Source organism: Dreissena polymorpha, chromosome 4 (assembly GCF_020536995.1).
Source record: "Dreissena polymorpha isolate Duluth1 chromosome 4, UMN_Dpol_1.0, whole genome shotgun sequence".
NCBI lineage: Eukaryota > Metazoa > Mollusca > Bivalvia > Myida > Dreissenidae > Dreissena > Dreissena polymorpha.
The window spans coordinates 108,144,631-108,167,233 of record NC_068358.1 but is presented as its reverse complement, the minus strand read 5'-3'; the positions used below and the strand labels follow the sequence as shown (position 1 = coordinate 108,167,233).

The 22,603-nt window shown below is 33.2% G+C and overlaps 1 protein-coding gene across 1 annotated transcript; it reads right to left on the bottom strand.

Moving 5' to 3' along the window:
• Positions 1-1,297: 1,297 nt before the first annotated feature.
• On the bottom strand, positions 1,298-5,659 carry LOC127880022 (temptin-like). The gene is made up of 3 exons (XM_052427234.1): positions 5,194-5,659; positions 4,234-4,411; positions 1,298-3,780 (listed from the first exon to the last, which is right to left on the bottom strand). The coding sequence occupies exons 1-3, from the start codon at positions 5,434-5,436 to the stop codon at positions 3,629-3,631; spliced, it is 573 nt and encodes a 190-aa protein (XP_052283194.1). The 5' UTR covers positions 5,437-5,659; the 3' UTR covers positions 1,298-3,628.
• Positions 5,660-22,603: the final 16,944 nt, after the last annotated feature.

The following is a 22,603-nucleotide window of genomic DNA, read 5'->3' as shown; positions in this document are numbered from 1 at the left end:
CCCATGAGAAATATATACACAGCTATAAGTCAGCCATTCATAAAAAAACTGTATGTCAGCATATCACTCTTTATTGTTCTACCATTTTCTCAATTTAAAATCTCTTATTCGTTTTAAAAACACGACAGTCGCGTTGAACACAACAAACATGTTTCTTTCTTAACGTTTAATTGTTAAGAAAGTAACATAGAAATGCAAAGGTACGAGAAGACATTGATGATGCATCATGCAAACGTACCTGATGGAAACGTAATTAATGTGAACATTGAATATGAGCCGCGCTCTGTGAACAAGGGGATTCAATGCACGAGCGAGCCTGTGCAACAAGCACATGCTAATCAGGCACGACACTTTCCGCCTTTACTAGATGTTTGCTTAGAAGTGATTTTCTGAAAACGAAAAATATCATAAAAGCGGAAAAAGTCGTCCCTGATTAGCCTGTGCGGACTTCACTGGCTAATCTGGGACGACACTTTACGCACATGCATTTAACCCCCCTTTTCACAGAGCACTGCCCATATATCTACATATTACAAGTTGACTATGAAACTAAATGTTCACATATAAATCACTTCATACATACAAATATATTTGTGATTAAACGATGAACATAGAATCGTGGATATTTTTTCTATATTTACGACACATTAATCAGGAGATTTCACATGAATAATCAACTGATGCATTATCTCACTTCAAAACCTGACGGATCTTGATTATGTTCATCGGGTCATTCGTGCCACATCATATCTTGTGTAACTAATCCTTAAATCATTTGTTAACCAGACAGCAAGTTCACTCGACTTCATGTCTTAGTAGTCCCGATAAACAATCTCACATTTGGCCAATGGTAAGTTTACATTTCAAAGACTGAACAAATGTTTGATATACCTTAACTTGACTTAACCCTTGGTCAGTTATTAGTTTATATTTGAAAGACCGAAATCAGTTTTGATACTATCTTAACTTTTCATAAGAACGCAATTTACGAAAATGTAGATTAGATGTTAGTTTTGACAGATAATTATGCTGTAGTGCAACGTAGATGCAGTCACTTTTTTGTTTAACAAATGTCGTTCGGATAATGCAAAAAAAACGCAAACAAACTGATATACCCGCTCATCGAGTGTAGCTTAATTGGTACATATAATTGCATGGCTTCATTTAAAGAGATATGTATGTAATTGCAAGTCAGTTTTTATAATATGCGTAAACATCAGGTGACGAAAAAAATGGAGCGATTTAAACACATATTTTTGTCGAAGACCTAATTATAATACATTGAACAGACTCAATACAAATTAAGTATTTTTAATTGAGGTAATATGTCCTGACACATGAACACATACACATAAACAAAATGATGACATTTTATGCTCTTGATTAATATATTCATTAAAAAATAGAAAGTGTAATTTTTTTTCAATTCATGCGTGTTCATTAAAAATTATCGCAATGCTAAACCAGACTGATCAATATGGACTATGAATACTGTTGTCATAGAAACTTATCAAATCTGCTGACTGGAAAGTCATATAAATGTATTACCACACATGACAATCATCTGTCATAATGGTGATTGGTAATAACCTGTTTAGTTTTATAAAAGAAGCTTTGGCAAAAGATATTAGGGTCATTAGGTATTCATTGACGCATATTCGGTAATTAATATAAACATCCTTTGTTGACATATACATGTCATATATCTCTAACATCTGCAGCACAATTAAATCAGATTACAGTACCTCATTGCTGATATTTAAAACTTTAAAGGCATCATGCTCTGATATGATAGTAATCAATCATGTAAAATTTGCTTGTTTCATAAAAAATAGATACGAATAATAATACAAGTACCTGAGTTACAGACCAGATTTAAAACATTTTATTTTCATTTTTCCTTTAAGCATTGTATAAGGAAAGATAAAAAAAGGCGAAACGTTGACTATGCGGTCATACATTAACATTTGATGTTAAACAGCTTTTTTCAACATACACCATCGGTGATAAAAATGAAGAATGCTAATTAGTCGTGTTATTCTGTATCAAACAAAGTCATTCACATGCACTTTGATTATTGTGAATAGTGCCTTTCAAATAAATTACAGTTCCCTAATTTCGATTAGTAAAAAACGTAGACACATTTTCACAACAGATACACCGAGATAATATAAAGATATGGTAACAATGTTATATGTTAATTGAAAACCAATATAATTTTTTAAATAATTGTGCGACCATTTAATTTGTTGAGGATATGAGGCAAAATTTGTAGCAAACATTGAGTGCACATATGATATTTAATATCAAATATAATTTATCAATTAACATTGTAAAGCAGTCAATATAGTAAAATATATAGTACCTTGTGAACAATATAGAGGTCGCATTTATTGCAAATACTCTGTAAAACTTCTACAGCACATATTAAGAAAGAGCTGGTGAAAAATCTAGAGGCCATATTCAATGTGAAAACTTTAGGAAACTTATTAAGACCATTTGTCCCCAATATATTTTGGCCTATGTTGAAACTGGTTCACGTGGGTAAAACAAGGGGTCGCGAGATCAATTTAAAGAAAAAGCTCGTGAACACCTAAGGTGCCGCATGTTTTTCTCAATCTTCATATAACTTAGTTTAAACATTTTTCCAAATGCTTAAAACTAAGTCATTAGGTCAATTTAAAGAAAAAGCTTCTGATCATTTATGTGGCCACTTTGATTTACCAGACTTCATTAAATATGGATAACGTTGGTCCCAATGATATCTTTACAAAGTTTAAAACTGGCTAAAACTAGGTGACAGTCTTATTAAATTAAAAGCTTGCCAACAAACTATGTGACCCATTTGTATCCAAATCAATATTTCTCCGACGAGTGAGATATGGTTCCTTACAACTGAACAGCATGTTTGCAAAGAGGTGGTGCAGTTTGCTTGGTAAAAACAATTGGAAATTGTACATTTCACATTTTTGAGCCACCTGTCGTTAAACTTGCTCTGAACATTAACACAATTGTACATTTTCTGGTCTTAATGATTGTGGTTTGTACAGACACATGATTGTCAGGTGTTGGTAGCTTTTTTTCTAACAGGACTGTTCTGAAGCCTCTCATGTGAACATGAACATGTGTTTATGCTCACTAGAACATATACAATATGCTCTTTTAAATTGAATTTTATTGAAACAAATCATATTTATCGAACATTTCAACTCATGTTGACTTTATCGAAATAAAATTGACGTTGTATGTTTAGCATTGCACCTGTTATGTAGCATCAATAAACATGCAAAACGGTTATTCATTGGGTTCTTTTCAATTTATCATTTTACCACTACTAACATATTCAATTGCTATTTAATTTAACTCTTGTATTTGATATTTTAAAGCACACATACTGGGAAATTGGTTCAATAAAATATATACTAATTTTGGATTTAACATATGTAAAAATGATCAATCAGGTTTATAAAGATGCACAGTTATTGATTCACTAATCAAAGAAAATCAAATTGAAGATACAACGAAATGAACAGGTTTTTATTATGATTGACTAGCACTGTTGGGGTCTCAATATTTTGCAACGTTGAAAAACTGCCTAGGATGATCGAAACCATTTTTCGGACCGAATTCACAGCGTCCTCCCTCGCTTGTGCGTCGATCCAATATGTGAAATGACCTTGCGGTGTTTCTTCGTAATCTTCTTCTTTGCAGCCCGATGCAAGTCACAAAATGCTTGCCTAGTCTTTTCTGTGAGTGTTCCATCTTCGTTTTCTGGAATACCTTGAACATGCAAATGCTACACTGAATACCTATTAGTTTAAACATATTTATTTTAGCTCGAATGCTTTAATGAAGAAACAATCTCGAGTCCGTTTCCTATTCTTATAACCGGTACTTGGTGTCTTTGGGGAAGATCTAGTGAACGCTCCCCGAGTGGGGATCGAACCTGTAATCTCCCGATCGCTAGGCGGACACCATGTCCATTGCGCCACGGCGAACTTAATAATGACTACCTGCTGACTTACCTTAGCGTACCCGTGTGATTGTTTAACTCTTTATTTTTACTAACACAACACGTCAGAGTAAAATCATTAAAACATAATCTATGCACTTATAGCGGAAACATTTCATTTGTAATACAATTGAAATACGCCACGCATACCAATAAGCATGATTGACATGAACATTTAATCGAAAAATAAATGACACTAAGAACAATAAGGATTACTTTACCTGGATGAAAAATAGTCATGTTTCCCCCGGGGGACGGTTGGTCCATGGTCCACACACATTCCGGGTCCCCGAGCTCCTCGCCGTTCGTACGTCCGTCTCCGTCGGAATTCATGGGACAGAGATTAGGCCATATTCGCTCTAGGGAGTCGCCGGCTTGTTTCTTCAGGGCATAAAAATCCTGCAAAAGAAAGACGTACAAATGCTGCGTTTACATTTTATTATATTGATATTTCTTTATTTGCTTAATATTTGCTGAATAATTAAACTTAAGTTATGTATTCGGTTTTATCCCCAGCAATAAATTTGGCACACCAAATTGATTTATATCCGTGTTTTGAACCAGGAGCTTACACAAACCACTTTGGGTTGATTGTCGTCGAAAGTTTACCGTAATAATGTGCGATTGCATTTTAGAATATTAAAATAAGCAAAAAAAAAAAATTGCGGTCGATTTTGTTAAGCTTGACAAGTTTAACAAATTCCACTGCACCTTGTAGGGGAAGTTGCGCACACTATTTTGCATTTGTAATTTTAAACAAATTGCAAAATTTCAAGTGTACAATAGTGAAACGTTGATATTATGCGCCAACGAATTTTCATATCATTTTTCTGTATTTTTTTACGAAAATAGCACACAAAATGTATGAGATGCACAGACGTTTTGTATTCTTAATCTCTAGAACAAACGGCTATAAATCCGTAAAAATAACGCAATCTTAAACCGTTGAAATATGCGCTTTAGCAATTGGAGATAATTATTTTGTAAACATTTAACACAGAAGAATGTGACCGAAATAACGTCTATCTTTAAGACTACCCTACACCTTTCGGCATATTCGGTGGGGGGGGGGGGGGCTGACCTCAGCACTTTGCAACAACCTTTAACAACTTTTTAGTAACACATTAGTAACTAAACTCTGAAATGCTGAAATGTTGTAAATGTACTTAAGAAATAAATACCTTGCCAAAATTGTTTAGCTTTTTCTTTGATCTTACGTCATCATACTTCTTATTGATCTGATGACCCACCCTCTGCCAGGTGTCGCCTTTGACTCCCGAGCACGGATCGCGAACTTGGTGACCGTTCGGTATGACGTCCCTGTAGCTCGGATGGCATGAACTCTCCGTGAAAACAAAAACAAGAAACACTCCGAAACAAAGAGCACTGCCCGCACTCATCTTGATACTTAAATCGACACACATATATCCTGCTATATTTATGCAAGCTGTTTGCTTTCCATGAAATATTCCGATTTCGTGTGCACAAATATTTTAAAAATCCTTCCGAGCCTGAAGATGAATTGTGTGTGGACTGCTTGATAAAATGTCATCTTATATATAACACTTATATAAACACCAGCGGGCATTCAATGACACGCATAACTGATACGGTACAATTGCCTGCGGTCTGACACAAACTGGCTGTAATTAAATGACATGCTATTATTCTCTGTCACTAGGATAGTTGAAAGTTTGGACCTTGTCCCGACTGGAGGACACTCACTTAACACACTTATATACTTATCACTTGTCGAGTGCAGATGCACTGATAACAAATGTTGTGTTTTACCAAATTTTATCAAACAAATTCCATAGTTTTAAAATATCCAAAACATATTGTGTTATGTTGCTATTGATTTTTCAATTTTAATTAGCAAGCATTTAATAATATCAGAGACATTATGAAGCGCATGGTAGAGAGGCACGATTGACCAGTTGCCAAAGTATCGATCGCTCCGCCCACATTTTTCGATCAGCCAATCAGATATCGATTTTTCACACACCCCTCAGCAACGCTTATCTGGCCGCCATTTTGTCCGACAAACAAAGCGTGTTGTACATATGGAATGGACGTAATTTTTAAGAGTTTACACAGATTTTATATCAAATGCATGATCATTACTGTTCGATCATTATTCAAAATTGTAGGTGCTATACATACTTTATAAAAGGTTATTATTTTATCTTTATTGCTTGGACATATGAACGAGTAATGAGAAAACAAACACAATAAATAGTTTAACCACACCAGGTGTGTGTTCTATAAAACGTGTTATACCGTTTGATGCACAATATTATTAGCAGTTTGGGCAACATAATAATTGCCACACGTGCTTATTAATCTCAGCGTAATTGTCGATGATTATTAATAACAGTATGTTGCGTGGATCTCAGAATGAAGGAACATTAAGGCATTGTTAGGTACTGTACACAAGAAAAGAAAACTATTTAATTACTTAAATGATTTCCAATTATATATTTATTTTCTGTGGATCATAAACAAGGGAAATCATTATAAATTGTTAACTTAAATATTGTTTTAACTAAAGTAAAAACAACAAAAGGTGATTTCAACGCGGCTTAGCCAGCTTAAAGCGACTTCAAGTGTAAAATGTACGGCTTATAATACAACAACAACATTCCCAATACAACATATATTGATACGGGGAGAAATGTGAAAATTGCAATTAACATATAAGGGCCATCTTGTTATAAATAAGCAAATGCATAATATGCTAAATGTATTCAATTCGAATGTTCGTGAACAGCACCGTAATACCAACATTTCATTTTTTGAAAGTGAAATGTAACAGATTCGCAATAAACATAAATGAAATAAAATGCATATTAGACTATCTGTTAATGAAACCACGAAATTAGGCCTGTATTAAATTATGGTTACAATCAAAATTTAATAAATATCTAAATAAAAAAATCTGTGTCTTTTTAAAAAATAACACAATAAAACAAAGATCTAAACATTTTTAATAAACAAAAAAAAAACATCATGATATGGATATGTCATTTGCATTTAATAAAAATATTTTCAAAATTATATATGAATAGCCACCGGGTTCACTGTCAGACGGTTGAATACAAGTTCAGAATCAATATGAAATAAATGCTCATTTTTACAACGGATTTTTCATCAACTCCCTATATAATATGTATAAGAAACGTTTCTGATAGTCAGTCTACCGTTAACTCATTTATTGTGATTACGCCATTTCTCTCTAAAGTATTTATGATTGTATTACCGTGTTACACAGCAGTTTAGTTTAGTGTGCGGCTTTAATAATTTATATTATAGATAAGAGCATAATACATCATTACAAATATAGAATTTCCCTCACGTAATCCGCTATAATTGCGATCTGCTTGTCGGAGTTTTCTAATCACTAGACCACGTGACTATGTGGGCGGAGCGATCGATAATTTGGCGACTGGTTAATTATCGAATACCCACTAATAAACAACAATTGTAACAATTTAAAACGATTTGAAATGTATAGTTCATATTATATATCCATAATACTTATAATTCATATTATTATGTATCCATAATAATTATAATCCATAATTATAATTCATACTATTATATCCATTCACCATAACCTCTTATTCTCGTTCCTTATTTAGTTATGTAATTTTGTAATAGTTTTTGCCTTTAACTGTTTCTTTGAAATATATTTATGTAAATCGAAAAAAGAAAGAAAAAGGAAGTAAAAAGTAACAAGAAACATATTATTGAAGCGAGATTATACGATTTTGTCAAATATGTATGAATATATATAAAATGTGTAAAAAACTTATTTTACATATATTTCAATATAAATTAAAATAAAAGTTAAGAGGAATGTGTGTCGAGAAATGGGAAATAAGCAAGATATTTAATTCTGAAATCGAAAATATCTGTACAGTCGAATTTGCCAGCATGTATAACATGCATGTACGATGTAAATCTAAATTTGGTTTAAAGGTTTATTTTAAATTTCTGCAACGATATAATTATATTCATACTCCGATCCTAAAAAAAGACGAATGCTTCGGTTATTGTAGGAAAATATGTATGAAATATCGTCGTCACAATCGGCTCGGGGCACTATTTTGTCTTTGCTGCATTTTATGAAATTCGTCTTCAACTTATAATTCTTCTTGCCTATTTTGTGTTATTAAAAAATATTTTTTTATTAATATACTAACATTTGACAAACATGAAAATCGTATAATCTCGCTTTAAAAATGAAATGACTGAACGAAACTTACAAGAAGATATACACGTTTGTGAAAAGCAATGCATTGTATAATACAATTATTTCGATTATAATTGTGTCTTTGTTAATTGCTTTTGATTCAAATTTTGTATTTTATATTTGTTATTTTATCGTCGTTTGTTAAACAAAAGTTATATGTTAGTACTTTAAAACCATAACACTAAGTGATAGACTTTTAATTACATTTTTATTAAAAAAATACATTCAAAGCTTTCATATTTTGTATTATATTCGTTTGACAATGGAATACTTGTACGTGTGAAACATATAATTTAAAATTAATGTATCCTCAGACCCGTGCGTACGTTAAAACTATTAAGTAAATACGTGATGTTATACATAGAATTGAGATCACGTATACTGTTAGACCACTTACATCACTTTTATGTATTTTTGATAGTCTATTATATTGTTTTTAAATACGTTTGGAAACACATAAAATGCAATTTTAGACATCCCAGCCATCTATAAATGTTTACTTTAAATTAAATTAGCATACTGAAGAGATTTAATTGACGAAAGAGAGTAAGCAAAAAACTATCAACTGTTCGACAACGACTCGGGGCCGATTTGGTTTCTGCTCAAATTTAATCCACAATTGTTTTGTGAAAATCCAGTATACAGGATATTACCAAACCAGAAATACTACATTATTCAGTATTGTTTTAAAAGTTTTTGAATACCATACCGAACGTTTATAAGCTTTATTTTTGAGTGTGTACAGACAACTTAATTTGCACAACACATATCATATACGGGTAACACGTTTCAAAATCGGTTCATTTGCATTGAAATTCGCGTGGCATTATAAATATAATTTATTTCGAAAGAGTGTGAGTTATCAACCTTTTTACCGCATATCTGTAAGTCGCAGACTTCAATCCTTGAGTAAAAAAATGTTTGCATCTGCCAGGAAAACGGATTTTACCGACATAATTGAGCCGCGCTATGTGAAAAATGCATGCACGTACAGTGTCGTCCCATATTAGCCTGGGCAGTTCGCAAAGGCTTATCAGGGACGACACTTTCCGCATAAACTGGATGTGTGCTAAGAATTGCCGAAATTTAAACGCCAGATGTGGTCTGGTAAAATAGATGTTTGTAGATACAAAATGCTCGTTTTTATAATTGTTTTGCAATTTAATTCCATATTTATTTCCCGCAACGATATCTATTCATACGACACATGAACACTAACATGGTACCATTTTAGTGTTCGTGTGTCGGATTAATATATGTATTAACGGGAAATTAAAATAAAAACGAGCATTTTGTATCTACAAAAATCAATTAAATCATACCACATCTAGCGTTGAAATTGTGGCTATTGCTATAAGGAACACTGATTATTGATAAGTTAACTTAATTTCACGAAATACTTTACGAAATTTTCGTTAATTTTGAGCTTTATAGAGGCTTTAAACGGAAAATATCATAAAAACGGAAAGTGTCGTCCCTGATTAGCATGTGCGGACTGAACAGGCTAATCTTGGACGACACTTTACGCGCATGCATTAAACTCCCTTTTCACAGAGCACGACTCATATTTTATGACGAAGACCAAAGTGTTCATGGTGAGTAAATAACAATCCTCACGCAGAGCTTACTACGTCTGATTCACACGCTACATTATTGAGCGTCATAAGATGAAGCGAAAGTACACAATTATGTATGTTTTTTATATATTAGTATCAGAAGGAAATAGAGAACGCATAACCAAAGTCAGACTGCCTGCTTATTTTCATTTGCATGTAAGTGATTTAAATGACACATTTAATATAAAAAAACCATCACGTCAAAACTTGTTTCGTAATTTTTAAACACGGTATTACTATTACTGTGTATACAATTATTATTATAAATATATCAATCTTTAGGTGTGGACACATATTATAATTGTTGAAATATGTAGAGTAATTATACTAAAATAAAATATTTATCATAACATAGAAACACTTTAATACCTCCAAAGTCTGCAACGTAAACCTGTAAATAGCCTTCACATTCAAACAATTTGATGGTATCTTGTTGGCATTGGCGAAATTGTCAAAATGTATCAGTCGCGTTTTTGGCAGGCGGGGAATGTGCGTAAAGTATCCGGTCATATAAGCCTGTGCTGTCCGCATATGCTTATATTGAAACACACTTTTTGCCTCAAGTGGATATTCGTTTGGAAGAGACGTCCTTTAAACGGAGTATATCATAAACGCGGAGTTTCGTCCCTGATCAGGTTACCGTTTTGAAGTACATTTTGCTAATGGTATGCGTTGATTAGCGACTTGATCATACTGTATAATGGCAGCTATTTGTTCAAAACATACTCCAACTATATTTGTATTTACTTGTGTATATTATTTTATGAAATAAAAAAACACCATATGTAATAGCAACTTTTCCTGTAGTAGCATTTATTTAAAGCGTTACAAATCGAACCGTAACGCTGATTAATACATGCGCAGCAATAGCTTATGGCATTGTTTATGTCCTGTTATACAACGACAATTCAAACGAATTCGAAAATATAACATATGTTTTCTCTATAGTATTATATTGAGAGTTTTGACATCGACGTTTGCTAAATAGCTATATTTTACGTATTGTCGCTCAATCAACGACTCAAAGTAATTTAAAAGCTCGTTAAATAACGTGAGTTGAAGAGAATATGATAATTGAGCTCGGTAAGAAAATCAATTTTAAGTACCTACGTAACAGTCAATTGAAAATTATAATAAATTATGTATGGATTCGCAATACTTATTAAGGAAGAGATCATGTCGTGTTTAGCCAACGTATTTGCATAGATTTATGGATAGACGGATGGATAGACGGATGGATAGACGGATGGATAGACGGATGGATAGACGGATGGATAGACGGATGGGTTAATGGATGCAAACAAATGAATATACGGAAGGATGTGAGGTATGATTGAATAGATGGAATGCTCAGAATGCCGGTTGCATAAAGGTAAATGTCACAGTGGACACTGAAAGTTTTAATAATACATAAAGTTGAAATATATGCTTGGGCCCCGCCCATACATTTGTTGCGCGAGATTTGATTCGATATTCATTTGCACACACGGTCAATCTATGAGGACGACGTGTCGCGCGCTTCAACACTGTATCCCGTTTACATGTCAATTCCATATAATAAGGTAATCGGAACAGATGTTTTCAAAACTTGACCATCGTACATACCTTGACTTATGTTATTCAGTATTTGATAGAAAACCCAGTAAATAAAATTAAAATCGATTGTGCACATCTGATCAATTTTAACAAGGTAAAAAAAGACCAACAGTGGTTAACTTCACTTTTTACCGTTATAACCGTATCAGTAACCAGTTTCCGAAGTTAATACAAGAGCGCCGACGAAAACTCGGGTCTTAATACAATATAATAAAAGCTTAGAAAGACGGCTAGCACGCGTCGCTTCGTGCGACACGCTTTACGTCGACCGTTTAAAGAAAACACATGATCACACTCCACCCGAGCCAATACCGGAGACGCCAATCCGTGGACCGCGGAACAACCTTCGTCGCGACACCGGAAGTCACGGCGCTACTCAACACCAAACCAATTAGGAAACAACCAGAGGCAGCTACGTATTTGTTCGTGGAATTATCAGGGCTTTATATCAAAATAAAATGACAATGATTTTGTAAATTTTTATTAATACTAATGAAATTCTTATTCTCACAAAAATTTGGAACTCTAGCAAATATTCACATGTGTAATTTTGATTTTAAATAGTATAACTAAAATATTGTCAATTATATTGCACAATCGAATGAATTCTTGGTGCAAGATATATATATATATATATATATATATATATATATATATATATATATATATACATATGAATATATGATAATATATTTGATACATCGCAATTTGGATTTAGAGATACTCGTTGTACGATTATTTGCATTTTTTATGTTTCACACTTAAATCCAGAACATTATTACTAATAAAGCGAAACTTCAAAGCGTTTTTATTGATAATGCAAAGGCATTTGGTCCTGATAAATACCAGGCTTTATGAATTAAACTAGTACAGGCAGGAACAAGTTGTAAAATAATAAAGATGACCAAGTCAATGTATTATAATATTAAATCATGTGTTAAAAATTATAAAGATATGTCTTATTCAGAGCCTTTTGATGTCACGTTAGGTGTAAAAAAGGGTAATTTACCACCAACTCATAATGTCTACGATTGTAATTTAATTCGACCAATCAATACTCATGTAAATGGGGAATACAAATAAATATTGACACACCTAAAACTTGCATATTCGTAAAAAGGAAAAGCAAATGTACAATTATATGGAATTTCCTAAAGGCTATTTGAATTGTTGATATAATTTGCTACTAAGGCCTTTAACTACACTACTATGGTTATACATCAAGAGCAATTAAGGCAAATAATGACCAAGCCTTAAAAGCTTTAAAACATTTAAGTTCATTTGCAAAGTGAAGCTAAACTCTGAAACAAAACTTTTTCTGTTTGTCTCCCTAGTTGTACCAATTATTTTATATGCATCTGACATATGGGGAATTTACAATACTGCTGAAGTTGACAAACTTCATTTTAAATTTTGAAAAACTATTTTTGGAGTGCGCTCACAGACTTTTAAAGCCGCTGCTGTCTTATTCGAACTAGGCAGATTTCCACTTTCTACTATAATTAAATCAACAGGCATTTAGCAATTGGGTTACAATCAAACAAAATCCCTAAACTCTTATGAACACCGTTTATAACGAACAATGAAATCTGTACACTGTTTTTATAAGATAATACCAGCAATATCTCATCTTTGTGGTGTGCATTTGTTAAAAAACAGTATGAAGAATAAGGACAAGGGAATTTATCCATTATGTGGTTAACAATTTCAATTATTCGAAATTTAATTAGCCAAAGATTAACAGATCAATTTATTTAAAATTGACAAGACACAATCTATGATCAACCGAAACTAGAATATTATTGAATGTTTAAGACTGAATTCGTGTAAAATTAATTAGATTGCGTCAATACGAAAGTTCACACACAACAAGTATCAAGATGTAGACGTAGCGCCCATACATTTGAAAGACTGGTAGAGACTGGAAGATATAATAACATACCAAGAGATCAACGCACGTGTAGACTATGTAACGCAAAGGCTGTTGAATCCTAATATCAATTTTCTCTAACTTGCCCAATCTATAAAGATCTGCGAACAAAATATTGTATTTGATCAAAATGGCTTAATTTAAATAAATTTAAAAACATACTCTCTTGTAAAAATAATATTTAGTAATAAACAATGTTGCCAGATTCATTACCGATGCCATGAAACTCCTTTAGGAACAAAAAAATGCAAGCATTTGCTGTTTCTAAAATAAATCGTTTATGTTATCCTAAATGTATTGTCTACATGTATATATCACTTGTTTATTCTTTTTTTTGTAGTTAATATGACACGTTTGCACATAATGCTTGGATACTTTCTCTGAAATTTGTGTTGATAAACTTTTATTATAATTTGTTTACTTTTATGTAAATGGTCAAAGGCGTTTTGCCGATTTTCCAATAAAAAACTTGAGCTATAAATTTGAGCTGTGGTTACTTAAACTAACAAAAATGAGATAAAGTAAAAAAAAAATAAGGAGGGTAACACAATGATCATTATCGTAAAATGTTACCAATCATAAAAATATGCCAAGCGTTGCACTTTAGCACCAATCAAGGTGTGATTTTCGAGACAGTTTTCGCATATTTTTTAACGCGTTAAGAACGTAATTTTGTTTGACATGAATGTCAAAATATTTGCTTGCGTAAGATGTAATGATTTTCCTACAAGTGTTTTTTAATTTATGTTAACGTTTGCCTTGTATTTAAATTAATAAAGTAATACATTACCACAGATGGAGAAGGCGTTATAGAAACAACTCTTGCTGGTTGAGTACTTAAAAATAAGCGTTAAGTTTTAAAACATTAACATACTAATACATTTCGTAGATATCTGGAAAAATGACTCACTATATGAACTTTGCAAATGATTGCACAGCGCAAGGAGGATGTCCAAACGAATGAATGGATGGGTTTGTCATAGTACAGTAGATATAATAATCGCGCCTCACATAGTCTTATAATTTTAACGTTCCTCGGTAAAAAAAGTCACACAAAAGACTTATTTGAAAATTTAAAAGTAACGCTGCAAAAATTAAGCAACAATCATCTTTGCTATTTCCGTACATGACTGTCATTTAAAAAAAATTCTATAAAACATCTTTTGTCAGGCGAATGAAAAAAATGTATGATGTTTTCCTTTTTTGACGTGATTTTGTCTTTTACAATACAATGCCAACAGCTTATGTGTAACTAGAATTCACGTTCACTTTTTCGTATTTGGAAATTTGTATAAAAAAACTAGATAGCACGGAGACGATTCATTAAAAAAAAACTTCTGTCACATCGAACTGTCTTACGATTTTCACATCAATTCTCCCCAAAACTATCACGCTTGCTGGGTAGTGATCGCGACAAGATTCCTGTAAATACCGATTTATCACGATATTTATCGAAATATCAAGTTTCTGCTCGTGAATTTAATATTAAACTAAATGGTCTTATATGGCATAGAAATGCCATAAGTTACATTTCATTATCGGTTGAGAGAATTACGTTACGAGAATCACGATTGGCGCACCGATTAGAATCGTGGTCTCTAACACGTGAGCCTATTTTTGTGACCATATATAGAGAATATTTTGTGAGTGTCGGATAGAGATCAAGTTTATCATGCGAGGCTGAGAAACATGTAGCGCGAGGGATAAAATACCTTATCAGATCTTTAATCCTGACGTTAGCTGTTCCCGATTGACACCTATATCCGATAGCTTGCGATAGTTTGCCATGCCAAATCTTCTAGAGTAGTACTTTCAGATCGAACTGTTTGCAAGCAATTTTTTTCAAGAAACAAATGTTTTGTTTGACACGTATCTACATTTGAGATTAGACCTTATCCAATAATGCCAACTGTACTTGTTAAATTGTTTTCAAAGAGCAAATAAGCGCACGGCAGCGTATTATGACGTACTGACTCGTATGAGACTGTAGAAACGATTTAAATCTCAGAGAAAGGCCAAGATCATGTACGTATGGCCAATCGTGCCGTTCGTGGAAGATCACAATATAGCGGAAACGCAGCATAACTAACACAAAATGTATCATTTAACAGTTTTGCTGATCTTAAACTAAACCTAACCCTAACCCAAACCTTAACCCTAACACGCTTATATTTATGTTACCACTTGATTTGTCTTGCCTTGTTATAGCGATATCAAATGTTAATACAAATCTTAACTCGTCAACGGTTCGCAATCATTGCATGATCCTTTTAAGGGTGCATGCTGGTTGTGTTACAATAGTTATTGAAAATGATGAATGATCAATAACGGCAAGACTTTATGCCTATTAAATAGAATGATCCGAAAAGATGAAACCACAACTATCTGGAAACATTGTATTATTTCCATTTCTTTTACATTTTGCATTAAATATACAAAGAACCACCATTTAACACTTTCCGCATTGGTTCAATGCAAGGCTTTGGATTACTCCATGCTATATTATATCTTAACACTTTGTTATTTTAAAAGTGGGTATTTGATCAGTTCAAATCAATTAGTATCGCGATTTAAGTTAGTTTTGACAATAAGTCGATGAATGTTTAAATGAAATAAATATTGGACACTAGAATTCTACACTACATTATTTAAAATGTTTGTTTCCTTATAAACATAAAGTTGGCTTTAAACTCGAATAATACTAAAAATTAAACAAAATATTTGTCTAAGCCCCGTAGTGGTAGCAGGTTTGCATCATTACCACCTGTCATTACGCATTAGGTTCTGATAGGACTAGTGTGATTTCTCCGTGAAATGACTTCCGAAATATAATACTGGTAATTTGTCATTATTTATGTAGTGCTTAACCAACATTGCATTGCAACAACTAAAACAAAACCATTTTCCCAACACCCTAAATGAGAAACAGCATACTAGCGCGTAATGACATTGGGCAAGGCTTGCGATCAGTTTATTGACAACACACATCCACGAATATTACATATTCGTATCATAAAGCAATCAAGTACAATTGTAGTACAACCTTAACAGGACAATTTTCGATCTATAAATTATATAACAAATTATAACTATAATGTGTATACATCACTTCTAGTATTGTGTCCTTAATTGGTGTTTTCAAGGCCAGGGTAAAAACCAGAGATAAAAATTCATCAGAAGCCCAATGTTAAATAACTCTGGAAAACTGTACCTGAAAACAACCAATATTAACATGTAACTTAACATTATGTCACACAAACATAACATGTCATTTTAGCCAATTTACTACTAATGCGGTTCGAATTTTAAAAAAGTAAAAGTTTACTGATCGAAGTCTAGCGTAGAACTGACCAAACAATGAACACCCCGTGCAAATTCCCGCCTATGTCCACCTGAGTGACCATCACTCACGTGACAACTACACGCATGAACGAACCGCACATATACTAGTACCTGTTTTGTGCGGTGGGTTATGTTTAGACATACGTTCTGTGCTATACTCCGTAACGCACAGAACTGAAAAGTCTTCACACAACTAAGCACAAAACAAAACACGTTTTGCATTGGGCAAGGCTTGCGATAGAACAAAAACAAAGGTTAGTACGGTTTTAAATTCGAACCGCAAATCAATTATAATTTCAATTGTCTAGTGATAAAAAGCTTTTTGTCTAGAGAATCATCAATGTACTCATCTTTAGCCCTATCAGACTTCCATCGACCATGTCGCTTCAAACATCTCTAAAACACGCCTTCGGCGTTAGCTAGTCTAAATTATTACATATATATAACCAATAACTGGTTTGAACAAAAATCATTTAATTCATCTGACCAATTTTCTAATTACATATTTGTTAATAAAACGCCATATGGGAAGTTGTAGTTGTACATTTTGCAATTATAATATCCGAACCATTCGTATACATGCCAGTATTATAATGGCGTACATCAATAACAAAGTGATCAGATTTCAATTGTAGGTCATTACAATGAAACTCACTTAATTTGTTAATATTCATGATACATGTACATGCATAACCCAAAAATGATCAATCAATGAAAACAGAGGAATCTCCTTATATCAAACACAATGTTTGTATCATCTCTAATGAATGCACATGTACATGATAAATCTTTCTTGTGAGATGGTTTGAAACACACACGCTTTGAAGCTTCTTATAATAGTTTGTTAAAACTTTCTTTGGATCATGTACACTATTAATAGAATGGATCCATTTAATACTGTAAAACACAGATGTAAAAAACGTTATTAGATTTCCTCGACCCATCAATTGAGCCATGTACATTACTACTGATATATGTAAGGCTGGCATGGCGACTACATTTTCTTCACAGTATTTGAAATGTGCACATGAAGAATTCTTTTCTTCACCGTATTGTCTGCTCTTGATTGTTCTAAGTATTTACTTAGCCATTCTGTCCGCCATCTGATCTCTTCGAAGCACATGCAAGCCCGAGCCCTCTAATCGCTCCTTCAGAGTACCTCTCAAAACATTTCCTGTCAAACATATGTACTATACATCAATAACTGTATTGCGATATGCATCTTAACGCTATCTTATTTAATGATAATCTAGTGTTACCCAAACAACCTGGAATCATACAGTCTCTACCAAACTTTTTGCAATATTTCACAATGTGTCCGTATGACAAATCAACATTAGCCAATAAGGCGAACTGCCCCTTTTTGGAACAACAATGATGCATTTTGCTTTCTCCGATATCATCGTATTGATACAGATTGATACCAACCTAGTTTCTGAACTAACCAGTTTACATTGTTTCCCCATATTGAACTAAGGCACCCACTGCCTCTTTTCATTGAATCCAGTATCCACACTACATATTTAAATCTAAAGCTATTTCTTTTGACTACCATTTAATAATATAGATTTTACATTTTATTGTCTGAATACACTTTGATGTACGAATTTTGCATAGCATTTAAAACATTTCATATAACATAACATCCGGGGACCATAGCATACTCTCTGCTCTCTTCATGGAGCATCTCTGCTCACTTCCGGGAGCAATCAACTGGGCTCTATGTCCACTTCCGGAGACCATAGCTTACAAATTCTGCTCACTTCCGGGAGCAATCTACTGGGCTCTATGTCCACTTCCGGGGACCATAGCAAACTCTTTCTGCTCACTTCCTGGAGCAATAACATACCTTTTCTAGCCGTATGCAAGGCATTTTCTTGATCATAAGAAATTTTACTTACGTCATATTGAACGACGGAATACTTATCCGGTTTATCTTGAAAACCAACTTCCGGTGGCTTAATGTATTGACTTCATATTAAATCACAATATGCATTACCTGTTTCGTTTATAAAAACACTGGCAGTGTACCTCCTTGATTTTAACAGTGTAATATAGTAATCACTTCCAGGAATAACTTTTCTCTTTTCGTCAATAATCTGTTCACTTCCGGGAACAGGTTGCTCTTTTTTTTAAGATCATGTACATTCCAATTTTCTCATTTTCGGGTCTCAAAGACCACGAGTACATACATTTACTCTCTTCGTCATTGGAATAAAACAAATTGAAAATAAATTTGCTTTTTTATTTTTATGAAAATCGTTAGCTTGACAGTCATTTCGCCTATATCTACATTAAAGCTACAACTTTCTATAAAACCTCCATAAACCATAACGTGTGGTACTTGCATCAGCAAATATATTACACACACAAAACTGATTGTGTTTGAAATCTTTTCCACCGTTGATTAACTGCCTAGTGCTTTCTTTCCATAATCTAAGTTTGGAAATAGCTTGCGACGTTACAATAACGGGAGCTTTCCAACTAGCTCTGGTATTTATGCAATTGTATATATGCATTGTTATCACAAACTTTATTTACAATCACACTCTGAAAGGAAATTATCTGCCCTACAAGACTAGCTATTAATTTATCTTTTAGTACTACTTTTTCTTTCGTTTGATAAATTAGATAGATCATCGAATCAATACTTTTTTCTAGCCTAGCTACTCAATTTTTAATTATGAAAAACTGCATTTTATGCATATCGATCACATGCCCGAGCCATTCTACTCTCTGAGAAGGAATCAAAATACTGTTTCTTCAGCCAGTTAACATCAAAACTCGTCTAGTCACTAGCATATAATGTTTTTTCATATTCTACACTGTGATGTATGCCAACATCACAAAAGCAAATAACTATTTTAAGTCAATTTGACGTAAGAATGCTAGTACACCTCATTTTAGTTTTAACGAGTTTTGGTAAATATATGATCGGCTGCTATCGTGCCAAATATAAGCTTATAACAACCTAACACTGCCTGCTATTCTCTTGATAGCTCAAACCACACCATTCGTGAATGTATCAATATCATGATACGCTCCTCTAATATCGAAAGTAGAACAAATAAATAAATATATGATCGGCCGTTATCGTGCCAAATATAAGCTTATAACAACCTAACACTGCCTGCTATTCTCTTGATAGCTCAAACCACACCGTTCGTGAATGTATCAATATCATGATACGCCCCTCTAATATCGAAATGTTTTGTGCGGTGCGTTATGTTTAGACATACGTTCTGTGCTATACTCCGTAACGCACAGAACTGAAAATTTTCATCTGGTATAGGATAAAATACCTTATCAGATCTTTAATCCTGACGTTAGCTGTTCCCGATTGACACCTATATCCGATAGCTTGCGATAGTTTGCCATGCCAAATCTTCTAGAGTAGTACTTTCAGATCGAACAAGCAATTGTTTTCAAGAAACAAATGTTTTGTTTGATACGTATCTACATTTGAGATTAGACCTTATCAAATAATGCCAACTGTACTTGTTAAATTGTTTTCAAAGAGCAAATAAGCGCACGGCAGCGTATTATGACGTACTGACTCGTATGAGACTGTAGAAACGATTTAAATCTCAGAGAAAGGCCAAGATCATGTACGTATGGCCAATCGTGCCGTTCGTGGAAGATCACAATATAGCGGAAACGCAGCATAACTAACACAAAATGTATCATTTAACAGTTTTGCTGATCTTAAACTAAACCTAACCCTAACCCAAACCTTAACCCTAACACGCTTATATTTATGTTACCACTTGATTTGTCTTGCCTTGTTATAGCGATATCAAATGTTAATACAAATCTTAACTCGTCAACGGTTCGCAATCATTGCATGATCCTTTTAAGGGTGCATGCTGGTTGTGTTACAATAGTTATTGAAAATGATGAATGATCAATAACGGCAAGACTTTATGCCTATTAAATAGAATGATCCGAAAAGATGAAACCACAACTATCTGGAAACATTGTATTATTTCCATTTCTTTTACATTTTGCATTGAATATACAAAGAACCACCATTTAACACTTTCCGCATTGGTTCAATGCAAGGCTTTGGATTACTCCATGCTATATTATATCTTAACACTTTGTTATTTTCAAAGTGGGTATTTGATCAGTTCAAATCAATTAGTATCGCGATTTAAGTTAGTTTTGACAATAAGTCGATGAATGTTTAAATGAAATAAATATTGGACACTAGCATTCTACACTACATTATTTAAAATGTTTGTTTCCTTATAAACATAAAGTTGGCTTTAAACTCGAATAATACTAAAAATTAAACAAAATATTTGTCTAAGCCCCGTAGTGGTAGCAGGTTTGCACCATTACCACCTGTCATTACGCATTAGGTTCTGATAGGACTAGTGTGATTTCTCCGTGAAATGACTTCCGAAATATAATACTGGTAATTTGTCATTATTTATGTAGTGCTTAACCAACATTGCATTGCAACAGCTAAAACAAAACCATTTTCCCAACACCCTAAATGAGAAACAGCATACTAGCGCGTAATGACATTTTAAACAGCTTTCCTTTACTGGACACCATTGAACACAGGAACGACCAAGATATCCACAACACTACCCAAAGTACATACAGGTCAGATGCAGCGCAACATACTATCGGTCAGTAGCCTGAGATGGTACGCAGATATGTAGTAACGTATTTATGTCTAATTCGGCTAAAAAATAACGGATATTGAATGAATTAAATGGTAATTAATTGTATGGACTTAAAATGAAAAAAACATCCATTAAACATATTTTTAAGGTATAGATAACTTTGTTTGTGTGTAATTGAGTCAAGATGCATCACATGCTAAAGAACGTCATCTTAAACAAATGTTCATGTGAATTAGTATTAAAATGATGTGAGCTTTTATAACTACTTGCGGATTTACATCATGACATACTCTTAGTATTGTTTCTGATTTCGCATATACTTTTAAAATAATGCAAAGCCCAAAAATGAAACATTTTAAAGACTGTTCACTGTTGTGTACACATAATACGTATTAAACAAAATCAAGTGTTTATAACATGATGTTACTACACTTTTAGTTCATGCAGTCTTGACAGACACATAGACCAATTGGCTGACTCTTTTAGTTCTATAAGGAAAATACCGGGAAGCATTATTAATTAAAGATAATATCTATGTTGATCAATTACTATTGCGGATGAAATGAAAAGGACATCTTACTTTACATCGTAGTGTACAACTGTAACACGCATATATAGCAATTGCAGTGGCATGCTTGTTAAGAGGTTTGCGTTTACTAACTGTAAGATGACATGTATTTCATACATTATTTAACATACTTATTTCGCAAATTACCTGCTATTTTAACGCAAATAAAAACATATTTGATGGTACACGTAATGGATCTAAACACAAATTAAGTCTACATTTCATAATGATTGACGACGTTCGGAAATCTTTTTATATATGTACGATTTTAATTTTTACTTGACTCTCAAACCGAACCCTTTACCGGAGTTCTTTGTCAAAATTTCTAACAACTCACTTGTATGTCATATCGATTTCGTCACAGCCTACTTTGCTAAGGGAAACTTATATAGTTTTAAGCGGTTTATATGGCAGGAGTATGTATCAGACAATGAACGGCAATAATCTGCTAATTAATGAACGAGTATGAATTTGTGTATATGTCTAAGCGTATTCTGGGAATTACGTTCACAATGCGAACTACGACTATTCCACATATAAAATAGCTTTTTTCCTAGCTGTGTAATTATATTTATTTTACTTTTTTAATACCTTTCATGAAATGATACGTTTTTCACAAAGAACAATATTGCATTTTTATACTGTAA

Excerpts from the sequence above, each read along its gene's own strand:
- LOC127880022 (XM_052427234.1), bottom strand. The coding sequence starts at position 5,436 with ATGTGTGTCGATTTAAGTATCAAGATGAGTGCGGGCAGTGCTCTTTGT. Across the intron at positions 4,412-5,193 it reads AGCTAAACAATTTTGGCAAG|GATTTTTATGCCCTGAAGAA; the intron begins GTATTTATTTCT and ends TTTCTTTTGCAG. Across the intron at positions 3,781-4,233 it reads CATGACTATTTTTCATCCAG|GTATTCCAGAAAACGAAGAT; the intron begins GTAAAGTAATCC and ends TGCATGTTCAAG.